This window comes from Tachypleus tridentatus, chromosome 3 (assembly GCF_004210375.1).
Source record: "Tachypleus tridentatus isolate NWPU-2018 chromosome 3, ASM421037v1, whole genome shotgun sequence".
NCBI classification, from domain to species: domain Eukaryota; kingdom Metazoa; phylum Arthropoda; class Merostomata; order Xiphosura; family Limulidae; genus Tachypleus; species Tachypleus tridentatus.
Window position 1 is genome coordinate 3,366,172 of NC_134827.1, and position 23,118 is coordinate 3,389,289.

Sequence of the window (23,118 nt, forward strand, 5' to 3'; positions counted from 1 at the left end):
CATTGGTGTGTAGTCTTGAGCTCCCTAACTTGCAAAAGACATTAAATTGATAGAAAGGTTTAAAAAGAGAGCTAACGGGGTAATAATTCGTGATGATGAGAAAACCTACTTGTAGAGAAAAATATATATGTAAAAACGGCTGGTATGGGTAGAGAAAACCCATGCCAGCTGTTTTTACACATATATAATGGGGTAATATTTGGGATGGAAAGTCATCATACGAGGATAGGTTAAAATCTTAAAATTGTTTTCTCTTAAAGAAAGAAGAGTTAGTGTGAATATGATTTAGGTGTTTAATATTGTTAAAGGAACTGATAATGTTGCTACACATGCTTTTTTTTCTTCAATTTAATGGTGAGGATGGTAAGACTAGGGAAGAGAAATGTAACTTTTAGAAAGTAGGAGTCATCTTCAGCTAAGACTTCGGATGTAATGGATGCCATTAATTTAATGGAGTTTATGACAAAGATTGATAAATATTTGAATAACAAAGGCTGACTTTGAGTTTTCAGTGTGTAGTTTAACATAGGACGGCCTAAATGGATCAAAAGGTCACTTGATTTGCTTTAATATTATGTTAAATAATTGTGATTTAAATGGTGAGTTACAGTTATTAAATCCTGAAATAATTCTTTTATTACTTTTAAGAAGTCGAAATAGTGAAATATTTTTTGAATTTTTTCTTATTATCTGAAAAGTAAATGTCATTTGTTTGTGTTTACTCTATTAAATCACTGAAACTTTTATGATGAAGCATGACTGATTTTGTATACGATAAACTGATATTTCCATTGCAATGTACAAATTCTGCTTTATATTTAATTAGATAACAGATATTTCTATTGAAAACATACTGTTTCTAGGACCTTGTATTGTTTAACTTTAAAATCCTTCTGGACTGTGTGTCCTTCGATCTTTTTGTAGCAATTTTTAATATTTGTTAGATAGCGCCACTGAATATAAGAAGTAACTCGAGTAATCGTTATATAGTTTCAGCAACTGTAGAATGCTTCTCAAATAAAATTGTACGTGTAAGTGTCATTATATAAAATAATCTGATTCTTATGCCTCGTCCTGTATTTTGAAGCAAAAGACGAAATGTGAAATTTTCGTACTTTATATATTGTTCATATTAATAATATTGTTACTGTAGTACTACTACTCAGTACTAGTAATAACCAGGGTAGGTATTCTACTTCTAAGTTCTTGTCTACTTTAGTTCTTACCGATGTCAAAATTAAATTAGTAATTCAAACCTTGATTTCAAGCTGTAACTTCAAGTTATTGAATTAATGATTTATAAATATAATTGTAAGTTATGTGGGTGTGGGAGAAAAAGAGTGAAGGAAGCAAAAGAAAAAGTCAAAATAAATGCATAATCATACTAGGTAGTTATGGCAGTGGCACTCATTGGTAGTAATATTAGAGTACAAACTGTAATATTAATAGATAGTTTTGGGCCATTCACACAAATTATTTACTTATTATAACTTGTTCGTGCTACAGAGTACAGTACACATAATTTAGTAGTAGTGGTAGCAGTGGCTTGTCTAATACTGCAACTTTAATTAAGAGCTTAAGCCAGTACTATTTCTTTGTTAACCTGAAGATGATCTGAGAAGGTTGAAACATTGTTCTCTACTTTAGCTTAATACAAGTTTTAGTACCCATACCAGCCGTCTTGAGATACATGGGTACTTTCTGTATATTATTATATAATGCTAAAAACATAGCTGTTAAGGTAGAATATGTTTTCTGTATAAACTTGTATGACAACTTTGTTTGCCTGAATTGTGGTATATTATCTACTAATTATAATTTTTTAAAGTTTATTATCAAGTCTTTAAATTGAAGATATCAGTGTTATTCATGTAGCTATAAATTAGATTATTTTGGGGTATTGTGAGATAATTTTAGGTGTATACTTTAACTGTAATATTATTTGTGCTGTTGCAGTTCAGTATTGACAAATTATGAACAGATATGGAATATTAATTAGTATTTTGTGTGTATATATGCAGAGTTGGTAGTAATTGGTAATCTTAAAATTTTGGTAATAGCTTTGTTTTGTATGCATTTAGATGCATCTTATAGTTAGACTTGTTCACTTATTAATCTGTCAACATGTTTTGATGAAGCTGTGTCTTGTGTAGATGAAGTTATGGATTTGAGGTACTAAAATTTTCAATTAATTTTTTATAAATTGCCCTGCAAAAATTAATTAAGGAACTCATATTGGTATGGATTTGGAGAATATTAATAAGTTAGATTTGTATGAGTGAATGCAGAAAATTATTATTAATGGAGTCTATTCAAACTGGATTCTTTTTTTAGGGTTGTTTTTCTTATCTGTATTAACAGTTAATGGTGACATGCATAATGAATTAATAAAGTTTGTAGATGACAAAAATCTTTGTCTAAGTTGTATTGAGGATGTTTATCAATACTTGGAAAAAAAATTTAATTATGATTGTAGTGAATAATGATGCAGTTGGGTTATTGTAATTTAGATTACACATTTAACAAAAATCGGAACCCACCTAATAGCATGACTAAAGAAAAGAATCTTGGCACAAGTATGGTTAAAACACTCAAGCTATCTAGTTTGAGCTTTGATGACAGTATCAAAGCTAATAAAATTTTAGAATATTCATAGACTTATTGGTTAGATGTTTGTAAGAAGCTACTATCTTTTTGTACAAATTACTAGTTAGGCCTCACTTTAATACTATGTACATTTTTTGTATAAGAAAGGATGTTAATTTATTGGAAAGTGTGTGGAAAACAATGGATAAGATAATTCCAGGGATTGAAAGTTTAACTATTAATGAACATAGTTATGATCTTGTACCTTAATTTTTCATGAGTAATGAAGGATAAGTGGTGATCTTATTAAACTTTACAAGATTATCTGTGGTATTGACAGGATAAAGGCCTCTGATTTCTTTGTGTTATATTATGAAAACATAATGAAAGGACAAGTTTGAGATTTGGAAGACAGGTTAGGCTTGAATTAAGGGAGCTTTATTTTTCTATGATTGACTGGTAGAGTCAGTTGCCATTGATAGTATTAGAGGCTGCACATTAAAAGAGTTTAGTAGTAGAATTGAGAATTTATAGAGTAATAAATGGTGGGCTTAAGTCCTTATTTTTGCACAAAAGTTAGAGCTGGGTAATTAAAACTATATACTAATTACCTATAAGCATTGATTATTGTCACATAATATAGCCAATTAACTGAAATTACAGTTAAGTAATATCACTGAAGTAATCACTAACTGAAATTAGTATTTTAAGTAATTCTAACCATACAAGTTCCTGAGAATAATTGATTAGTTGACTATAATAATGATCCCAAAGAATAATTGATTAGTTGACTATAATAATGATCCCAAAGAATAATTGATTATTAAATTTTACCAATTGGCCAGCTGTAAATGATCAACGTATAGGGCTAAATGCTTCTTGTTGTTTGTGCATTATATTAGCAGCAGAATTTTGTTATAGTTTTAAAATCAGGAAATTTTATTTTTTTGTTTTCAAAGCATCATGTAAATTGAGTATTTGCTTTAGAAAAAAAGTTATAATCTTTAAGTAAAGTTGTTCCAAGATTAAATGGAACAAGAAATTCATGTCTTATCTTGCAAACATTACATTTTACTGTTAATTTTGCAATTTCTACTTGGTGAGTGAGATAGGTCGGGTGTGTGAAATTTATTATGCAGAAGACATTTGAAAGGCATGTAATGTCACAATTTTAATAATTGTAGGTACAATTTTTTTAAAACCAGCTGAGATATAAGGAAAGATAAAATGCATGTTCTTAGTTTAAGGATTTAAAAAATAATAGAATTACAAATTTAACATGATACTGTGGGATCTTGCTTAACATTTTAAAGCAGTTGAATTGTCAAATGGTAAATTTCAAGTGATTCATAAACCTGAGATATAGGTAATGTGTCTGTGTATTAAAATTAAATAGTTCATTGCTTATCAGACTTTATATCCACCTGTTCAATCTAGGACTTCTTGAAGTATGCACCATAAACAGTATTATAAGAATATAAAAATAGTTATAGAAAACCATTTGTTTATTTGAACTCACTGTCCTTATCCATACACAATTATTTCTAATCCATTTGAGGTACATCCCATCTTTCACATCTAAGTTCTTGTATTTTCATTATAATTCTGCACATATCTTCAATCAAATAATTCCACAGATATAGGACTTCAGCAGAAAATAATTCATATAAAACAAGTCAGATTAAGGTTTGCAAATCTTAAATCCATTACTCTTAACATTCAAGTTTGTATTTTTAGCCTTCTCGTTTTATTATTTCCTCAGTAATAACAAGTCTAGACTTACAAGTTTTTCTTTGTATCTTAAATGTCATGAATTGTGTATCAGTCTAGAAGCCTCTGTACTTGTTAGCAGTAATGCTGAACATAATAGTGAACTTGGTATTTGTTATTTGGACAGGTACTTTTCTGTGAGGTTTAAAACTGAATTTGACCTGTTCAAGTATAATCTTGAAACTTAAGTAGAACTGATGAAAATACATTGAAAGAGTTTGAAGTTTTCAATTGCCAGTTCAAGCATGTTGGCAGTTTTAACACAATTTTGAAATGTACTTGTGCATTTGTCTATTGTATTATGTGATTGTATTTATGTATATATATATATATATATATATATATATGTGCTTTTCTTATTACCTGATTGTTTGTGCGGTTCTTTCAAAAATGTTTAATTTAGCTACATATCTGAAAGGGCCATGCATAAGGAGTACTAAAATAAAATTATCATTAATTTATACTTGTTGATTTAAATATGTAGTATATTTCTGAGAACCTATTATATACATGCATGCACACACACACACATATACATATATCCTTTTTTTATAACTTATGTATTAAAATATCCCAGACTATACAGAGGTAATTCAGCTAACTTGGTTAATTTGGCTATCTTGAGTTTTATACCAGCTGTGGACCTGCAAAGTTTATGAAGTACTTTTTATGGTGCAGTTGTGCATGTGGCAGTTGTTATTCAGATGTGCATTATTGAAACTACTTGCACTATACAGATTTTTATTTTTGTATTATTGTATTGTGTAAATAAACTTGTACACTGGCTACTGTTTTTTGTATCAACTTTAGTATGATATAAATGCACACAATTTTTATGATTCCAAAAATATGTTAAATAACCATATTTCATCAGGGTTTCTCAGCCTTCCTTAGTTTGGTAAAATATTTCTGTAAGTTTTTACTGTATAGAATTATATTTATGGTTATTCAGGAGTTCTGTATAGCAATGTAATTTGCAAACAAGTATTTATTGGTATGCAGTTTGATGTAATTTGCAAGAAAGTATTGATATATTTTTATGAATATACACTGTACATGTAGACTTCATTCATTTTGATACACTGGAAATGCTTCAGGCAAATGTGCTTGACTTTTTTGTTTTAGTCCAGTTTGTACAGTAGTTTGCATTGAACCTGTAAACAGAACTATCTTTAAATACAGTTTAAATAAAGTTTTAATCAGAATAGGATTACAGATTATCTACTAAACTATTTGCATGCTTTCAACTACAAATTTTGATTTCACAGGCTTCTGTCTCAGTGCAAGTTTAAACACCGAACATTTCTGTTACACACACACATGCGATTGTATATATAATAAGCATAAAATATTCAAGCCATATCCAAAACACAATAACATGAAATAAAAAAAAAATTAAATATGCTGCATAATAAAACAAAGAGAAAGAAAAAGGGATTCTAGAACACAAGCTACTGTTTTAGTGTGTTTATTACTCATTTACTTAGGTTATGAATTAACCTAAAATCTACTTAGCTGGCTTAGTCAAGTGCAAATTCTACCAGTTTTTACTTGTGCACAATGTCAGTTAAAATATTCAGTGTATATGTACGTATATACATCTTTAATTTTTATTATTTCCAATGTTCATTATTTTAATTCTATTATTATAATGTACATTGCTAATTTAATATATGGAATTAGGACTAACTTAAGTTGAACCTTGTAAAATGTTATTGGGTTTTTGGCTAAAAATATAATTGATAGCAAGGGTATCCAACTGATAAAAGAATGTATTGTAATAATTGTAAGAAAGATAGTTTGTACAGCATATTTAGTTAATTATGCTTACGACTAGGTATAATTTAGCTCTGATCCATATAGATAGCTGGCCTTAGTTAGAAATTAATATTAATTCAACACTAGAGGTGCCAAAACAGCCAGGTTTGACAGCTTGGTGTGCTCAATAGCATGCATGTGTGTATTATTTGTGCTCAAAATTTGGTAATTATGTAGCAGTACTTGGCAGAATGAAGGTAGGTTATTAGCATGGGGTCACTTCTGTCACAAAAATTATAGTTTTGATATAACCATCTGAGACATCATATAATTGGCATTTCTTTCTCTCTGAAACACTTTTTTCTAATTACTTTAATTCAAACTGTAAGTGTAGAATAAATAAGGTTATCATTTTGATACATTGCACCCATGGTTATCACTAAAGTAACTACCAGTTACCTATACACCAACAAAATGTTTTTATGCACACTAAATAATTACTGCTGTGTGTAATAATTTCTGGTTTTAAATAACCATCATATATAGTAAGTATTCTAAATTATGTGTGGTTGAAATAAATACATACTTCTACAAACACCAAATAATAATTATTGTTGATTTGAATATCTACATATACTAGAATAGTATGTCTTTAAATAATTTTATTTATTAATTGCAAAGGCATTCACTCATGGATCTTCTACTTTGTAATATTTACAATTATTTTAAGTAACAAAACTAAAATCTACACCAAACAGTTCCTGACCCTCAACCATTGTAGGTCTAGGAGCAAAGGACCTTTCTTTTTCAATTTGATCTGAAGTTTTGACCATTTTGAAAATCCTGATCTCCAACCATTACAATGAAACTGATGGCCTTTATTGTCACCTTGTTCTTTAGTCAACAAAATTTATTTCATTGAGAGACAGTACTTTTTATATAAAATTTAACCAAGCTCATGTAAGCCTTTGAGTTGTACTGTTCACACACAAACAAAAAATGAAAACAGTACCACAACCATAAGGAGGGCTTAATTATGTGTTTTCATTTGTCTGTTGTGCCCCTTGATGTGGATTCCTGTACATGGTGAGGGGACCTCCCAGGGAATGTTCTGTTCTTTTAGTTTACCTCCTCTAGGGTTTGAAAACCCATCCACATGTTTGCTCTGCATGATGACCCATGAAGGGGAAGAGAGGATCCTGGTGGTTGAGGGGTCAAACCATAACGCACCACTTTGGCCTTGAATCCCTATAGACGGGTGGCATTTGGTCATTTGGATGGTCCACTTGGGCTAGGGTGAACCATGTTTGATATTCTCAACTGGTGTTGTGGACAGTGTATCTGATGCTGGTATTTGTGTATAGTGCTTATGAAACACTGGTGTTGCTACAATGTGTTTGTTTGGCAGTTTAGTGCATTCCCTCGTAGGTCTTTATGGTGGGTGGGGTCAGTGGGCACTGAAATATTCCTTTTTTTATTATGGATCCTCCAAATAAAAGCATAAATAAAATAGTGATAAAACAGTCCATAGGTAAAGAACCACATCTTGAAGATTCTGAGCAGCAATCTTCAACATCTGTAACACCTGTTGTACCTCATTTTCTTATACTACGTTCTCTTTTAGACAAACCTTTAGGACAGATGTCTCCCTTTTTCATTCAGAAGGGACTAGAGAGACTTGCTGGTTCTCCAAAGTCAGTAAAGAAGCTTCGATCTAGTGACATATTTGTGGAAACATCTGCATCTCAACACAGTGAACTCCTCTTGCATTCAAAGGCGATTAGGGTTATATTTATTGAAGTTACACCTCATGCTACATTGAATTCATCACAAGAAGTTATTGTTGAAAGGGATTTGAAGAACATCCCTGAATTAGAGATTCTTGCTGATTTTTCAACTCAAGGAGTTTCTGCAGTGAGGTGTATCTCCACTCGCAAGGATGGAATTACGATGCTGATCAGTGTCCTCATTGTGACATTTATATCACTATGTCCACCTGCCACAATCAAGGCAGGTTATCTTAATTGCAGGGTACGGCCATACATTCCAAACCTTCTCCGATGTTTCCAGTGTCAGCAGTTCAGTCACTCAAAGATGTCGTTGTGATTCCTTGATGTGTGCTCATTATGGTAGCAAAGACCATGATGCTTATGAGTGTGAAACAGACCCTCATTGCATCAGTTGCAATGGCACTCACCCATACTACATTTGTTCTTGCCCTCAATGGTTGGAAGAAAAAGAGGTGCAGTGTTTGAAAACGATTCATAACATTACTTATCCCAAGGCTCGAAAGTTGCTGTCCACCACTTCATCTCGGACGTATGCTAATGCACTTCATTTCATTACTACAGTGGAAGTGCAGACAGATCTCTCTGTGCCTCCAAAAGAATCGTTCTCAATCCAAATGAAAAGTCTTTTGACCACCATGGTTAAGAAAGTTGATGAATCAACTTCAACACCCATCTCTGTCCCGAACATACATTCCAGCAAATCCCAAGATCCACTTCATTTTGTTCCAGGTACACGCGTTTCCTTGTGTACATCTACTTCTCCCACCACAAGATACAAACCGATCATTCGTTCAGGTCCTCAGTCACTGGAATCCTCTTCCAACAGCAAAGGCCAGACCAATCAACCCAGGGCAGGATCCATGGAGGTCAATAGATCTCCCTCAAATATAAACAGTAAAGAAAAATGACTGGATCATAAACAGAAGGGTTCTCCACCCAGTTCACCTACACATAAATAAAAGTGGCTACCTTGATACAATGTTTACGTTCTAATATGGATGGTATCAAAACACTCATTTCATCCTACAATCCTGTATGTCTTTACTTAGAGGAAACATTTCTGAAACCTGCCAATATAGTCACCTTTTAGCAGTTTTCATTGTACAGAAATGACAGGCTGTGCGATGGACTAGTGCATGGAGGAGTGGCATTGTTGGTTGATCAGTATGTGCCCACCCTGTCTTTGACACACCCTTGGAGGCTGTAGCCATCTGTGTTTCCTTGGGTTGTGCCATCACTTTGTTTTCTCTTCCCGTCACTTGGAGAGACCAATGAACAATCAGACCTTGATGCTCTCATTGAACAATTCCTGTTTCCCCTTTTAATCCAAGGGGATCTTAATGGACATCATCCCCTCTGGGGAAGTGCTGGTATTGATGGTAGGGTCGCTTGGTAGTGAGTATGCTCTCTGATCACAACTTTTCTCTTTTCAGTAGTACTTCTTATACTTATTTTCATGCACCTAGTCAGTTCTTTACTGCTGTTGATCTCTCAGTTTGCTCCCCTTCTCTATTCTCCTACTTTTCATGAAGGGTTGACAATAATCCACGAGGCAGTGATCGTTTTCTTATAATTTTGAGAGAGACTGGCTGTGGTCAGTGCCACCCAACCCGCATGCCTCAGTGGAAGCTTGATCAAGCAAACTGGCCCTTTTTCATTGCTCTCACAGAACTTGCTCCTGCTATCATCTGTAAGCCATCAATAGACAACTGTGTGGCAGCAGTAACAATGTATTCCTAAAACCTTGACACACTTCCCTGATAGCCTCGTTCGTGGTGGAATCCTGCGTGCCACATGGTATGGAAGGCTAAAAAATGGGCCTGGAATACTTGCTGTAGGTATCCCACACTCCCGCACCGCATCGCTTTCCAGCAGGTTCGTGCACGTGCTCGTTGGGTAAGACATCAAAGCCAGAAAGAATCTTGGATTAAGTTCACAACCATCTTCTACCACCAGTTCCAATGTCATATGGAACAAGATTTGAAAGGTCAGTAGGCAATATAATTCTGTCCCCCTCTTTATCTTTCTCTCTGATGACCAGGAAGTAGCCGATACTCTAGGTGAAAGCTTTTGCCAGGTATCCAGCACTTTTGCTTTTTTTCCACCTTCTTAGCCATCAAGACATGGGCAGAGAAATCACCTCTTTCCTTTCGAGCTGATTATCTCTATGACTATAATCGTCCCTTTACACTGGTGGAACTCAAACTGGTTCTTTGTCGGTCTGGCAGTGCATTGGTCAGACCTGATGATGTACACTTTGAAATGCTATGCCATCTATCACCTCCTCCTCTTTCTGTTCTTTTGATTGCTTTTAACTGGATCTGGCAGGAGAATGTTTTTCCTGATGCCTTATGCCAAACTATTGTCCTACCTTTCTCTAAGCCTGGGAAGGATCACAAGATTCCTTCAAACTAACATCTGATTGCTTTGATGAGCTGTCTCTGTAAGACCTTAGAGAGGATGGTTAATGCTCAACTTGTTTGGTTTCTGAAATCAAACACCCTCCTCTCACCCACCCATTGTGGGTTCCAACAACAGGGCTCCACCATGGATCACCTGATTTGACTTGAAAAGTCAATCAGAGAAGCCTTTCTCGCACGACAACATCTTGGATCAATATTCTTTGACATTGAGAAGGCTTATGATAAAACATGGAGATATGGCATTTTTCAATACCTCCATATCTATGGATTAAGTGGCCATTTGACCATTTTTATTTAAAATCCTTTATTAGACAGGTGACTCCAAGTTTGTGTGGATTCAACACTTTCCTGTTCTTTTCTACAGGAACTTGGAGTCCCTCAGGGTTGTGTTTTGAGTGTTACACTTTTCAGTATAAAGATTAATGCCATCACTGAACAACTCCCTCTTATTGTTGTGAATGGGCTCTATGTGGACGACTATCACATCTCATGTCAGTTGTCGAACATGAGGTATATTGAGCAGCAACTACAGACTGCCCTCCATCATTTACTGAAGTGGACCATAGCAAACAGTTTTAACTTCTCTCTCTAAAACCGTTTGCATGCACTTTTGCCACCAACAGGGTATTCATCCTGATCCTGAACTCCATAATGATGTAGTTGTGCTGCATGTGGTCCCTGAGTTCTTGGTTCTTATCTTTAATTGTAAGCTGACCTTTATACCACGCATGAAGCAGCTACAGGTCAAATGTACACTGAACATCCTCTGTGTCTTCTCTTCCATCACTTGGTAAGCAGATCGATGTTCTGTGCTAGAGATATATTGTGCTCTTATTCTATTGAAACTCGACTATGGATCACTGGTCTATGGCTTTGCCAAGACCTTGGCCTCAAAGATGCTGGACCCCATTCATCATCAAGGACTTTGGATCTGCACTAGGGCCTTCTGCATTTCTGCAGTTCAGAGCAAATACACAAAGTCTCATGAACCTTCTTTGCATTTTCGTTGTTTGCAACTTGTCTTTACTATATGCTTCGAAACTTTGTTCCTTACCAAAGCATCCCACCTGGGGTTGTGTTTTCCTTCCTCAGTGGGCCATGCTTTTTCAGAACAGACAATCTGCCATTGCTCCTTTTGGCAGTTGGATGAATTGGGTCTGTCCTTGGATAACATTGCTGTATTCACTGGTCAGTCGATCCCATCATGGCTTCTTCCAGTCCCCAAATGTGGCCTGTCTTTTAGTCACCTGAGAAAGTAGATACTCCCAATTGGAAATACTGTCTGTTATTTGCTGAACATCTTGCAAACCATCCTTCCATTTATGTTTATACAGATGGTTCAAACTCAGGTGACTGTTTGGGCTCTGCCATTGCTGAACTGTATGCCATTTCTCTTGCCTTGAATTACATAGAAGCTAAGCAGTACTCAAATTGGACTATTTGTACTGATTTCCTTAGTTTCCTACTGGCCCTGGAATTGCTTCATGTTAGTTCACACCCTGTTCTCATCGATATTCAAAACTGACTGACCCATTTCTCTTTAACATCTACTTCTAACCAGTTTTTCTGGATACTGGGCCATGTTGGTATTTGCAGAAATGAGCTCGCCAACACTGCAGCTAAATCTATCTGCTCTGGCACAATCACTGCTGTGCTTGTTCCATACATGGACTATGGTCCTATATTCAAGGTTCGGTTCTGTACTAGTTGGCAGTCGACTTGGAGTGAGCAACGTGAAAATGAGCTTTTCTAAATAAAACCCTCTATTGGACTTTGGCTGTTTTGCTACCATTAGGATCAGAAAAAGGAAGTTGTTCTAACTATGCATTGATCACAGTTTTATAACTCATTGTTTTCTTTTATCTGGGGCACTGATGTTTTATCTGTGTAACACTCTGGTCATAATAAGCCACATTTTACTGTCTTGCCATTGTTAACACTCTCAACAATGGCACCATTTTAAACATGTTCTGTACAAAGGTCTATCCATAATGTTAGACATTGTTATTGAAGATGGTGACACTGTCCACCTTGGTAATGTTTTTAGATTTTTTAAAGGCTGTTAATCTTTTTAATGCCATTTAAGTTTTTTAATTTATACATTAAACCTTTTTTAATGTGATTCCTTTTTAAGAATTGCAGTTTATCTAGTTCAATTTGAAATTAAAAAAATGGCTGTAGCATCAAATAACTCGAAAACAAGACTGGAAAGGCCAACTTCAGGTGGCTAACGCTACTGTGTGAATTACCCATTAGTCATCCTGGTGAGTTATAATTAAAATTTTGCTACAAGTCTTTTAAAACTTGTATTACTTTACTTTTTGAAAATGAACATAATGTCAAATAACTCTGAACCAGGACTGGAAAGGCCAACTTCAGGTTACTAATGGTGGTTTTTGAACTTACCTGTTAATCTTTTTGGTGAGTTATGATAATTACAATTATGCTACAGAAAATCCTTTGTTACTGTAGTATTTCTCTTACTGCTGTAGACTAGATGTAAACATTGGTTTTATGCTATTGTTGTTTTTTTTAAACTTTGTTTTACTTTAATTTTCTTTTATGAATTTTACTAATTTAATTTTAACTTTTTTACCTGATGTTTGGCACAGATAGCCTAGTTGCTTTGTGCTATAAAACACCAAACCAACCAACCAACCTGTTATATATTGTACTATTTAGTTATGTTCAAAATAGTACTATGCACAATAAACAGAAATATTAATGATAATGATCTTGGTGATATTTATAGGCAACAAATGTTTATATTATGTAATTGTGTGTGTCATATTACAAGTAATATTAAGTCATATTCTTTAAATAAAACATCAGCTTTTTATGTGTTATGTTTAATTTTGCCTGCTTTATTATTTTCTGTAGAGTTGCAAGGACATAGCATTTACCAACAGAAAACTTTCCCAAAATTCCATAGAGAGAATGTTTTCCAACCTTTCATTTTGCATATTTCTTGCAAATTTTCTTTCTCTCAGTCTGGCTGGTGCTAAGCAAGAAAATTGTAAGTATTGTAGCAATGTCTTGTAAAGGTTTGTTTCTCACTATAATTGTGTACTTGTATGAATATACATTACATATTTAGCACTTTTAGGGTTTTTCCTAAGATTTCTATTATTTTTTTTCTCCCCTTATTTTATGTTAAGTTTTCACACTTTTTTTTTCCCATGCAGATTTTTTAACAGATTATTGTCAGTCAAGCAGTCAAGATCCTGCAGTTTTAGTCTTATCCAAAAATGGCCAGTACTCAGCTGGTACACTTAAACTTGCACAAGTCCTCACTGGACAACCATTTTATAAACCAGGTATGAACTGTTCTTTAATACTTTGTGCTCCATTAGGATACCAGCTATTGCTAACAATCTCATTTGTTAACATAAGATCCTGTGAGTTTGATGAATTATCAGTGATCTCTGGTCAGTCCAACCAAACAACTTATAGTAATCCCATATGCGGCCAGCACAAGTGCCACGAGGAAGACTGTCCAGATCTGGATTTTGTATCCACTCGCAAGCATCCTAACATAACTGTGAAGTTTCAGAGTTCTACAGAAGGAAATATCACATTTAATTACACAGGATTTGAAGCCTCTTTCACTGTGTTTGATTCTGGTATGTTTTAGTAATTATTATTGTTTTCTGTACTTATAATCCTATCATGACCAGTTACGGGTCAAAGACCATTCCATGTTTTTTTGACTTGCATTTAAAGTTTTATTATGCCAATAAATTTGGTATCAAATTGTAGAATATAATTCAAATTTTATCATTATATATTACCTGATTTCTTAAAACTAAGTATTGAAAGAACACACCTAAATATTGATTTTTATGATTTATGTGGTTGGTTGAATACAGCACAGATTCAGATTAGATGTTTGTGATGTCAAAATACTATGTCTATAGTTTTGTACAAATTAGGAACTCAAATTACTAATATTGAAAAGCTAGAATATAAAATAAGAACTTTGTATATTTTCATTTTGCTGAGATATAGCTAATCTGAATTAAACACAGTGGCCCTATTCACTTCTTTTCATTTTTGGAAAGGGTGCCTTATATATACTTCAATATATGATGTGAATAACTAATTAACAGCTTAGAGTGCCCCCTGGCCTGGGATGGCCATGTGATTAAGGCACTCAACTCATAATCTGAGGGATTTGGGTTTGAATCCCCATCACACCAAACATGCTTGTCCTTTCAGCCATTGGGATGTTATAATGTTATGGTCAATCTCATTATTCGTTGATGAAAGAGCAGCCCAAGAGTTGGTGATGGATGATGATGACTAACTGCTTTCCCTCTAGTCTTAATTGCTAAATTAAGGATGGCTAGTGCAGATAGCCCTTGTGTAGCTTTCTGGAAAGTTCAAAACAAAGAATGCCCACTATTGGTGCCCTTAATGGTTTTCTCAGATATTTTAGTCTGTTAGAGGGTTAATTCATTCTTTTGAACTAAGATTTCAAGGAAATAGGTTGTGTTTTTATTCTGCTTGATATTTCATACTTCTTTAGACCTAATTATAGCTTAGTTACTAAACTTGATAAATTATCGTGGAAGTTATGGTATCAACTTAGTAATTTGTGATTTATTTTATTATTTAACTCTATATGTAACAAAACCTAAAAAATTTTCATTTATTCCACATGCCAATTTTTAAAAGTGCAAGTAACTTATATCAAGCAGCAACTGAGTTCAAAGGTCATAGCTAAAAAAGATAAATGTTTGATTTACTTCTTTATTTGCTGTTTTATATTTTAATAAAAATATGTGTAATAACTTATTTCTAAATAGCAATCATCTATATACGTATATAATGCAAATAATTGAAATGTGACTTTATTACAAAGGATTATTTGACAACTAAAACATAGCCAAGACTGGATTGCCAGGAAACTGAAAGTCAATTTTATATTATTGTATACAGTAACATGAGTGCATGTGTGCTGCATAAATACAAGTTATGTAATGTTAGCTAGGTACGACTATTTAGACTAAGCATTTATTTTTGTGTTACAATACACAGTCAATGCAGAACAAAAAAGCATAATTTATATTTATTTCATAATTTCTTTCGTGGTGGTTGTGAATCGGTCAAATTGACAGACCCGTCATAGTTAAGGTAGAGAAAATAACGGTCAAAATAGACTTAGTGTAAACAAACATTTGAAATATATTTTGGAGGGTTTAGAAATTACACAAATAATACTTGAGATTTTTGGGACAAGGAATAGTTTTTAATCACGACATGGATGTCACTTTGCATTTAGATTAGTAATAAAACAGATTCAGTATTTTCACAAACAAATCTTTAATAAAAATACTTCATTTAAAAATTGATTTTTTGTGGACAAAACACTTGCAATATTTACTGAAATGTACAAATTTTTGTGAAGATACATACACTGCATTACAAGTTACAGTATAAATACTTAATGTGTGCAAATGTGTATATGAATTTGTGTTTGTCTCTTGTGAAGGGTTAATATAATAAACCACATTGGAAAAAGAAATCACCAGACAGAAAAAAAAATACTTTAAATTAAACACTTTCAAATAAAAAAATCATATTTCAGGGGTGAAGGTGGAAGATATATCTACCTTTTGAAAGTCCTCATATTATTGAGGTTCCTGAATTTGGCTGTATTTTTTTTTTTTTATCTATCCAATTGTCATCACTGATATTTTTCAGTACTTATCACATTATTAGAAATTAGTAGCCAGAAAACTGATTTTGCAGACATATAGTAAGTGTTTGCATTTTTTTCAGTTGATAGTTTTTCTAAATATATAGCACCATTTTATTTCTTATCTGTAAAAGGAATATTTAGTTGACATAAGAACAGTCACTTCTAAGATATTATCCCCTTAACATGTCTATCCAACTAAACTTCAATATTTCTGTATGTAACATTTAAGTTGTGCCTCTTGTTTCGTGTCGGTTACTTGCAATTATGAACTGGATTAAACTTTTACAATTTTACATCATAAATTTAGATGTATATACCATGTTTCTCCGAAAATAAGACAGGGCTTATATTAATTTTTCACTCCAAAATATGACACTAGGGCTTATTTTCGGGGGATGTCTTATTTTGATATATTAAAAAAATGAAGTTACAAAGTAAAACTATTAAACTAACCATTTAAAATAAACTATTATTAAACTATTAAACTAACTGATTAATACTTAAACAAACTAATTAACTATCTATTAAACTAATTAATAAATTAATTTTTTTTTATTTCTTTCCTCTTCCTGCCACTCTTAACTAGGGCTTATTTTAAGGGTAAGGCTTATATTAAAACTATCCCCAAAAATCACACTAGGTCTTATTTTATGGGTAGGTCTTATTATCGGAGAAACACGGTATATATAACTAAAATGATTGTTTTTGACACATTTAAAATCTGTATTTGTAAAATTATCAAGGCATCTTGTTTACAGAAAAAACACATTTGCTGTATGTGTTGAATGCTTCATAATTAATTTTCTTATGCTGTTTATAATACTTCATCCTAGTCAAAATAAGCTAGTGTTGGAAAAATATAAGCATTTTACAATATTAATTATTGTATGTTATATTATGACTAATATTCAGCTAATTTTTGGTATGATTTATTTACAAATTTAAGTTCTCATGTCTCTTTCTATTCATTTTCTTATTAAATGACCCCTTATTCTTCACATTTAAATATTTATGATGAAAAAGTAACAATTTGATCATGATGTCACATAAACCATCATTTTCCAAAATTTAGGATGCACCTATTTTTGGGGATGCAAGTGATTATGATAGTCTTTAGTACAATAATGCAAAACTGTTTTAAAAATTTTTTATTTATAAAAATAAATGTTAATTACTATAATACATACAGCATTTTAATGAGTATCCACATATTACATCTTGTCATTTAATATGCTCGTTTAAAACGTCCGGGGAAGTTACATGAGAAACCATATTTATTAAAAAGGGGTTGTGATTGGCGAATTTTTTGCAAATGTCCACATATACTAACTGATTAATCAGAATTAGTGTTCCTAATTTTTTATTATTCCATGTAATTGAACTACTGATACCAAGCTTACTTGCCCTGTAATTGCTATGGCAAAGGCTGCAAAGGCTTTTAGTCATAACAATAATTTTGAACTGTAATTAGAAGGAAAGTAACTGGTTGGCAGTACCAATAATAGTTATTTCTTTCTCTCTTTTCAAGAGAAATATCACAAGTGTGTGGTAGCCCTTGCTGTTAATATTTGTTGTTGAACTACTGACTTGAGAAAAGGCAACTGTGTAGCAGCACCCACTACTAACTTTTTATTGCTTGTATGTGCTGCAGTTTAAGAAACTATTTATTAATGGGACTATTGATTCAGCAATTAGCAAACATTGATAATCACATAGCTCAACTAATAATGGGTATATGTCCATACACTACATAATAAAATGTGTGTATTTAATAGCAACTATAAGGACTATCTACATTAATTTTGATGGTCAAAAAACAGCAATAAGAGACACAAAATGTACTAAATGCATTAACAATCTGTGGTTGATGTTATGCTTCAAAAGGACTTGCAACTACAAAGTTACATTGCTGTTGACAGTGACATTTAGTGAGATTGACATAAATTATACACTGGTTTAATCTCTTAACTTTTTGTTTCTCGATTTCATAAAATATGCTGCCCAAAGTTACATTTGTGTAAATTTCAAATGTGAATATCTAAATATTGATACATTAAGCAATAACTTGCATATTCTAGAAAGTTTTTATCAAGAGTAAAATAAAAGAAAATATATAAAATAAAGGTTTTACAGTTTTTATTCTAGTTATTTTAATTTAGTTTGTTTTTCTTAGTGGACAATTTTACTCATTCCTGTAAGGAAAGTGAACGCTTCCAGTGTACCAATGGACGATGCATATGGCAAAACTTCTATTGCAATGGACACAATAATTGTGGTGATCGCAGTGATGAACCTTTCTACTGTCCACGTGAGTTTTTAGGTTATCTATTGATTGTTTCATTTCAGTGATATTTTGCAGCACCGTTATTTTTGTATGTTCAGTTATTTTGCTTGACTGATTAATATTTGTTGAAGTTTAACTTTTTTTATATATATATAAAATTGATGATTACATGCCTGGAAACAGACATTTTGGTTTGTTCAATCTTGTACAGCATAAGAGCATTGAATATGTAACAGCAGTTTCTAGTAGTGGCAGTAGCCATACAGTGTATATAACATTATGATCAAGTTATGTGTCATACTTTGGAAAATCATTTAATATAACATTGCAAAGAAAGTGTGGTATTGTCGTCTTACATTTTGCGCAGCTCAGCCATTCACATATCTGGAATTTTAGCTTTAACATCATATTTGCAAATTCCAAGCATGTACTTGTTATTTTGCCTGTACTTTTATTTAATTAATGGTTAATTTTTAAGTCAATAATGTTAATTAAGATAAGAAGTAATTGAGTTGTTTCAGATTTCAATAACTAAAACTACCATCCATTTGCATTGAGCAAGTAGATACAGTGTAGTTACCTGGAAATGAGTTGGCCTAACATCATAATACATGTCAAATACATTAGGAATCCATTTGAATAACACTGAATGTTGCAAATTTTTGTTTACAATGTATGATAAAAGTTGACAAGTGTTTTAGTGTCATTGTTTTTTTCTTTACAAATTACTGAAATTGTTACCACCAAGTCTTTTTTGTGAATGTATCACGAGTAGCTATTTTTTCCAAAGCCAGACTGATGAAGGAATTGTGTGTCATCCCTGTTGGTTATTCATGTTCCATACCTAACATATATTAATTGTGTTTGTACACCTTATGAAGTGTTTTTCTAAATAACAAAAGATGTTTTGAAGTTTTAAATATGAATGAAATAAACTAGAAATCATTTTGGATGGGTAGATAATTTAACATAATTCTCCAACTATTTAATGTCCGCTTAACCAGTAAAGAGTTCCATTACTCGTATGACTAAGTTACAGTTCGATGTGCATGAACTGCATGTGACATTAAGAAATTAAACAACTGTCTGGGTATTCTCACTTTCACAGGAGTTTAGCTGTTTGTTTGTCCAGATTTCACAATTTATTCATAATTGTTTCTGAACATTAATTATTACACTATTTAACACACATTTTTTTCTAGATCGTATGTGTTATTTCTTAATTGCTTATGTCATAAAAGTACAGAAAATGGCCATTATTTCCTTCAAACTTTGCTTTTGTGACCTGGATAATGAAATTTAGAAATTAGCCTATTTTCTATGTAAAAACGGGCAAATTTGCACATTTTCATTCACATAAGGTATAAATAAAACAACATGAATAAAGATTTACATGTATTTATACTAAAGTTATACAAGAATTTTAAAAGTGAGTAGTTTTTCAAGATTTACGACCGTAATGTAAATCACTTTCACGTATCAGTCCCCAAATATAGTCTCCCATCATGCTTTCATTATACACTCTCAGGTCACAAAAGCAAAGTTTGAAGAGAAAAATAGATAAGCTTTTTTCATTTACTTTAGGCATAAGCAATTTGGAAATAACACTTTCTGCCCAGGAACAAGAAAGAGTAAAAATTTTATTACATATTGTTATTAATGAGTTCTTTTCACAAGACTTGGATAGCTGCAATAACTAAAAAGGACTTAATTTTGATTGACTATTTTCATGAACAAACTTAAATTACTCAAAAATAATAATGAGAAATAGTAATGACAATATTTCAATTATTTGTACAGTTAGAATAATAAAAATTTTCAAACACTGATTTTAATTAATTGATTATTTTCCTAACACTAATTGATTTTAAATTAAGTTAATCTGTGGTCATAGTCAAGTCAATTGCCAAGCTTTAATAGTGCTCACATTGTACTTGAGTTTGGCAGTGTGAATATCTGTCCATTTAGAATACAGTATATAGAATTTTTAAGATGATAGGTAAAGAGCATTTTTGGGCAATTGGTGTTTATTTGATAATTCAAAAAGGTTTACAAAATATATTTGAGCCTAGGCATGCATTAACCCTTTTGTATCACTTTGTGGGTCAAAAGCCATGTCATTAAGATTGACTTTGCATCTAAAATGTTATTGAACTACTATTTTATGAATTTTTGTAGGTTATAATTCAAACTTTTTAATGTTATCTGTGAGTTAATTTCTTAATTTAAAAGTGAATATTAAAGAACATTTAAATATAGATTTTAGTGAGTCACTTGGTATGTTGAATGCAGCACTGCTTAAAATTAGATACTTGTGATGTCAAAATACTAAATCTATTGTTTCATACAAATTAGTATCTCAGATTACTAATTATCAAGTGGAATATAAAATAAGAACCTCTTATCTTTCTACTTTGCTGAGATGTGGCTTATGTATTGAATCAAACACAGTGGCCCAGTTCAACTCTTTCTATTTTTATGAAATGGTTGGTCTCTCATATACTTTTACTACAGTATATAATGTGAATAATCAATTGAGAGCTTAGAATGTCTGTTTTATGGTTCTCTCACCCATTTTAATCTGTGAAAAGGCTACCATGTTTTTTCAAATCAAAGTTTCACTAAGATAGGTTGTGTCTTTAGTCTGCTGAAAGTTTCTTATTTTTTTAAAATCTAAATACATTTTAGTTACTAAGGTTAATAAATTACAATGGAATTCTGTGATATCAATATAGTTATTTGAGTTTTTTTGTTATTCAGCCGCATATATGAAACTTTAAAAAATGTTTGTTTGATGTCCTCCATTTTACAAACTTTTAAAAGGTTTAGGCAACCTATGTCCAGCAGCAACTGAGTTCAAGGGTCATAGCAAGAAGAGGTAATTGTTTGCTTCTAGATTTATTATTCGATGTTTTAAGAAAAGTAAGTTTAATAATTTATTTCTAAATCGTAATAATCTATATATGTATATATAATCTATAATAATTGAAGTATGACTATATTACAAAATACTAGCCCACTAAAACACAGCCAAGACAGGGAAGAATAAAGGTTAGTTTTATATTGCTGGATATGTAACATAAGTGCACGTACACCATGTCAGTGCTAGTTATGCAATATTAGCTAGGCATGACCGAAAGGTTAATATAATAAATATACAGCATTATGAGGCTACTTAGACTAAACATTTGCATTTTTTTTTATATGCATTTATTGTAACATGAGAAAAAGCTCAATTTATATTTATTTTCTAATTTATTTATGATGGTTATGAGGTTGGTTAAGTAACAGACCCCACAGAGTCAGAGTATGTAAAATAACCTAAAATCTAAAGTGTTACTGAAAACAAATGTTTGATATGTATTTAGGAGGTTTGAGAGATTACACAAGTAAAAGTTTAGATTTTTGAAACAAAGAATAATTTTCTTAATCATAACATGAAATCACTTTGCATTCAGACTAGCAATGAAATATTCTATTTTCACAAACAAATCTTTAGTAAAAATATTTCATTAAAAAAAATCTGATTTTCTCTGTATAAAAACTTGTAATCTTTACTAAAAGTCTACAGAGTTTTGCAGAGATGCACGTACTGTATCAAAGGTTATAATGCAAATACTTAATGTGTGCAAATGTGTATCTTACACCAGGCCAGTAGGGAAAGGCTTAATGAGCAAATTAATTTTTTACTGTCATGTTTTTGAGAAATTATATAGTAGTTACATGTAGATGAATTTCACTAAGCTTTCCATTTGCTGATATTTATATTCATTGACATTGCAAAATAATACAAATTTTTGTGTTTTTGTATTACTTTCTTATGCATTGTTTTTGTCATTGTAAAATCTTTTTTGAAAATTTTCAACATTTTTGTAACAAGCTGAGTTAGTCATTGACATTCACATACTATCAGAATTAAGCTATTTACATTTTAGTAGAAAATAATGTCAGTGTTGTCACTTGTAATGATTTTGCAAGATTTGCTACTTTTGTGAAACTGGATTTATTTGGTATATTCTGCTATGACAGAAGAACTGATAGACTGAGGTTTGACAATTTCTTTGTTGTCTCATGGTGCAAGTATGGCCAAAGTGGCTCCTTTACATGTTTATTCAAACCACTGGATTATACGAGATATGTAGATGATATTTTTCTTATTTTTAAGGACTTTTTGAATTCCCCAGTATTTAAATAGTAAGCACAAACTATTAATTTACTGTTAAACATCAACAGAATCATAAACTTGTGTCTTTGGGCACAAGTGCAAAATTTTGATGGCAACTAAAAAAAATTTTGCAATAAAAAAAAATTACTGGCCCTTACTTTAATCATACAAGTGATATGCCAACTGTGTTAAAAGAAAATCTAGCAAACATTTTAGCCTATTGTGCATATTAAATCTCAAGCATTTAAAACGTTTTGCACTCAGAACTTGTCTATGGAAAAAATGATTTTACTACTTATGTAGTTAATTAAATATTTTGTGATTATTTGAATATCTAGTTTATATAATCCTGTCATATACTGGATAGTATTATTTGTATGTGAAAAACAACAGTTATGTACCTAGGGTTGTAGCTATAGGATTTGTGTGGGTGGTAAAAAAACCAGCTTAGCCCATAGACATTCATACCTGCAGCTGCCACCTTCGTACCACCTCTTCCTTGGCCAAGCCAAAGAAAAAGGTTATTAATTTAATGGGAATTTGCAACTTCCTTTAGAAAGTCCAGTAGAGCAGTCACTTGGCAAATACATATGAACAAGTGGTATAAGAAACTTAAAGATGGAGACAATTTTTACTCT

At 32.1% G+C, this 23,118-nt stretch overlaps 1 protein-coding gene across 10 annotated transcripts in view; it reads left to right on the forward strand.

Annotated features, from left to right (window-relative positions):
* Positions 1-448: 448 nt before the first annotated feature.
* Positions 449-23,118, forward strand: part of LOC143246223 (abnormal cell migration protein 13-like) — a 30,267-nt gene continuing 7,597 nt past the window's right edge. For 3 of the 10 annotated variants that reach the window (XM_076492523.1, XM_076492531.1, XM_076492532.1), the window contains exons 1-4: positions 453-599; positions 13,208-13,343; positions 13,513-13,950; positions 18,205-18,339. In XM_076492523.1, coding sequence (XP_076348638.1) covers positions 597-599; positions 13,208-13,343; positions 13,513-13,950; positions 18,205-18,339 — 712 coding nt within the window. In that variant the 5' untranslated portion in view covers positions 453-596. Of the gene's footprint in view, positions 600-882; positions 1,184-13,207; positions 13,344-13,512; positions 13,951-18,204; positions 18,340-21,138; positions 21,194-23,118 lie in introns of those variants that run through there. The other 7 variants (XM_076492529.1, XM_076492530.1, XM_076492533.1 and 4 more) reach the window with 5 other exon arrangements.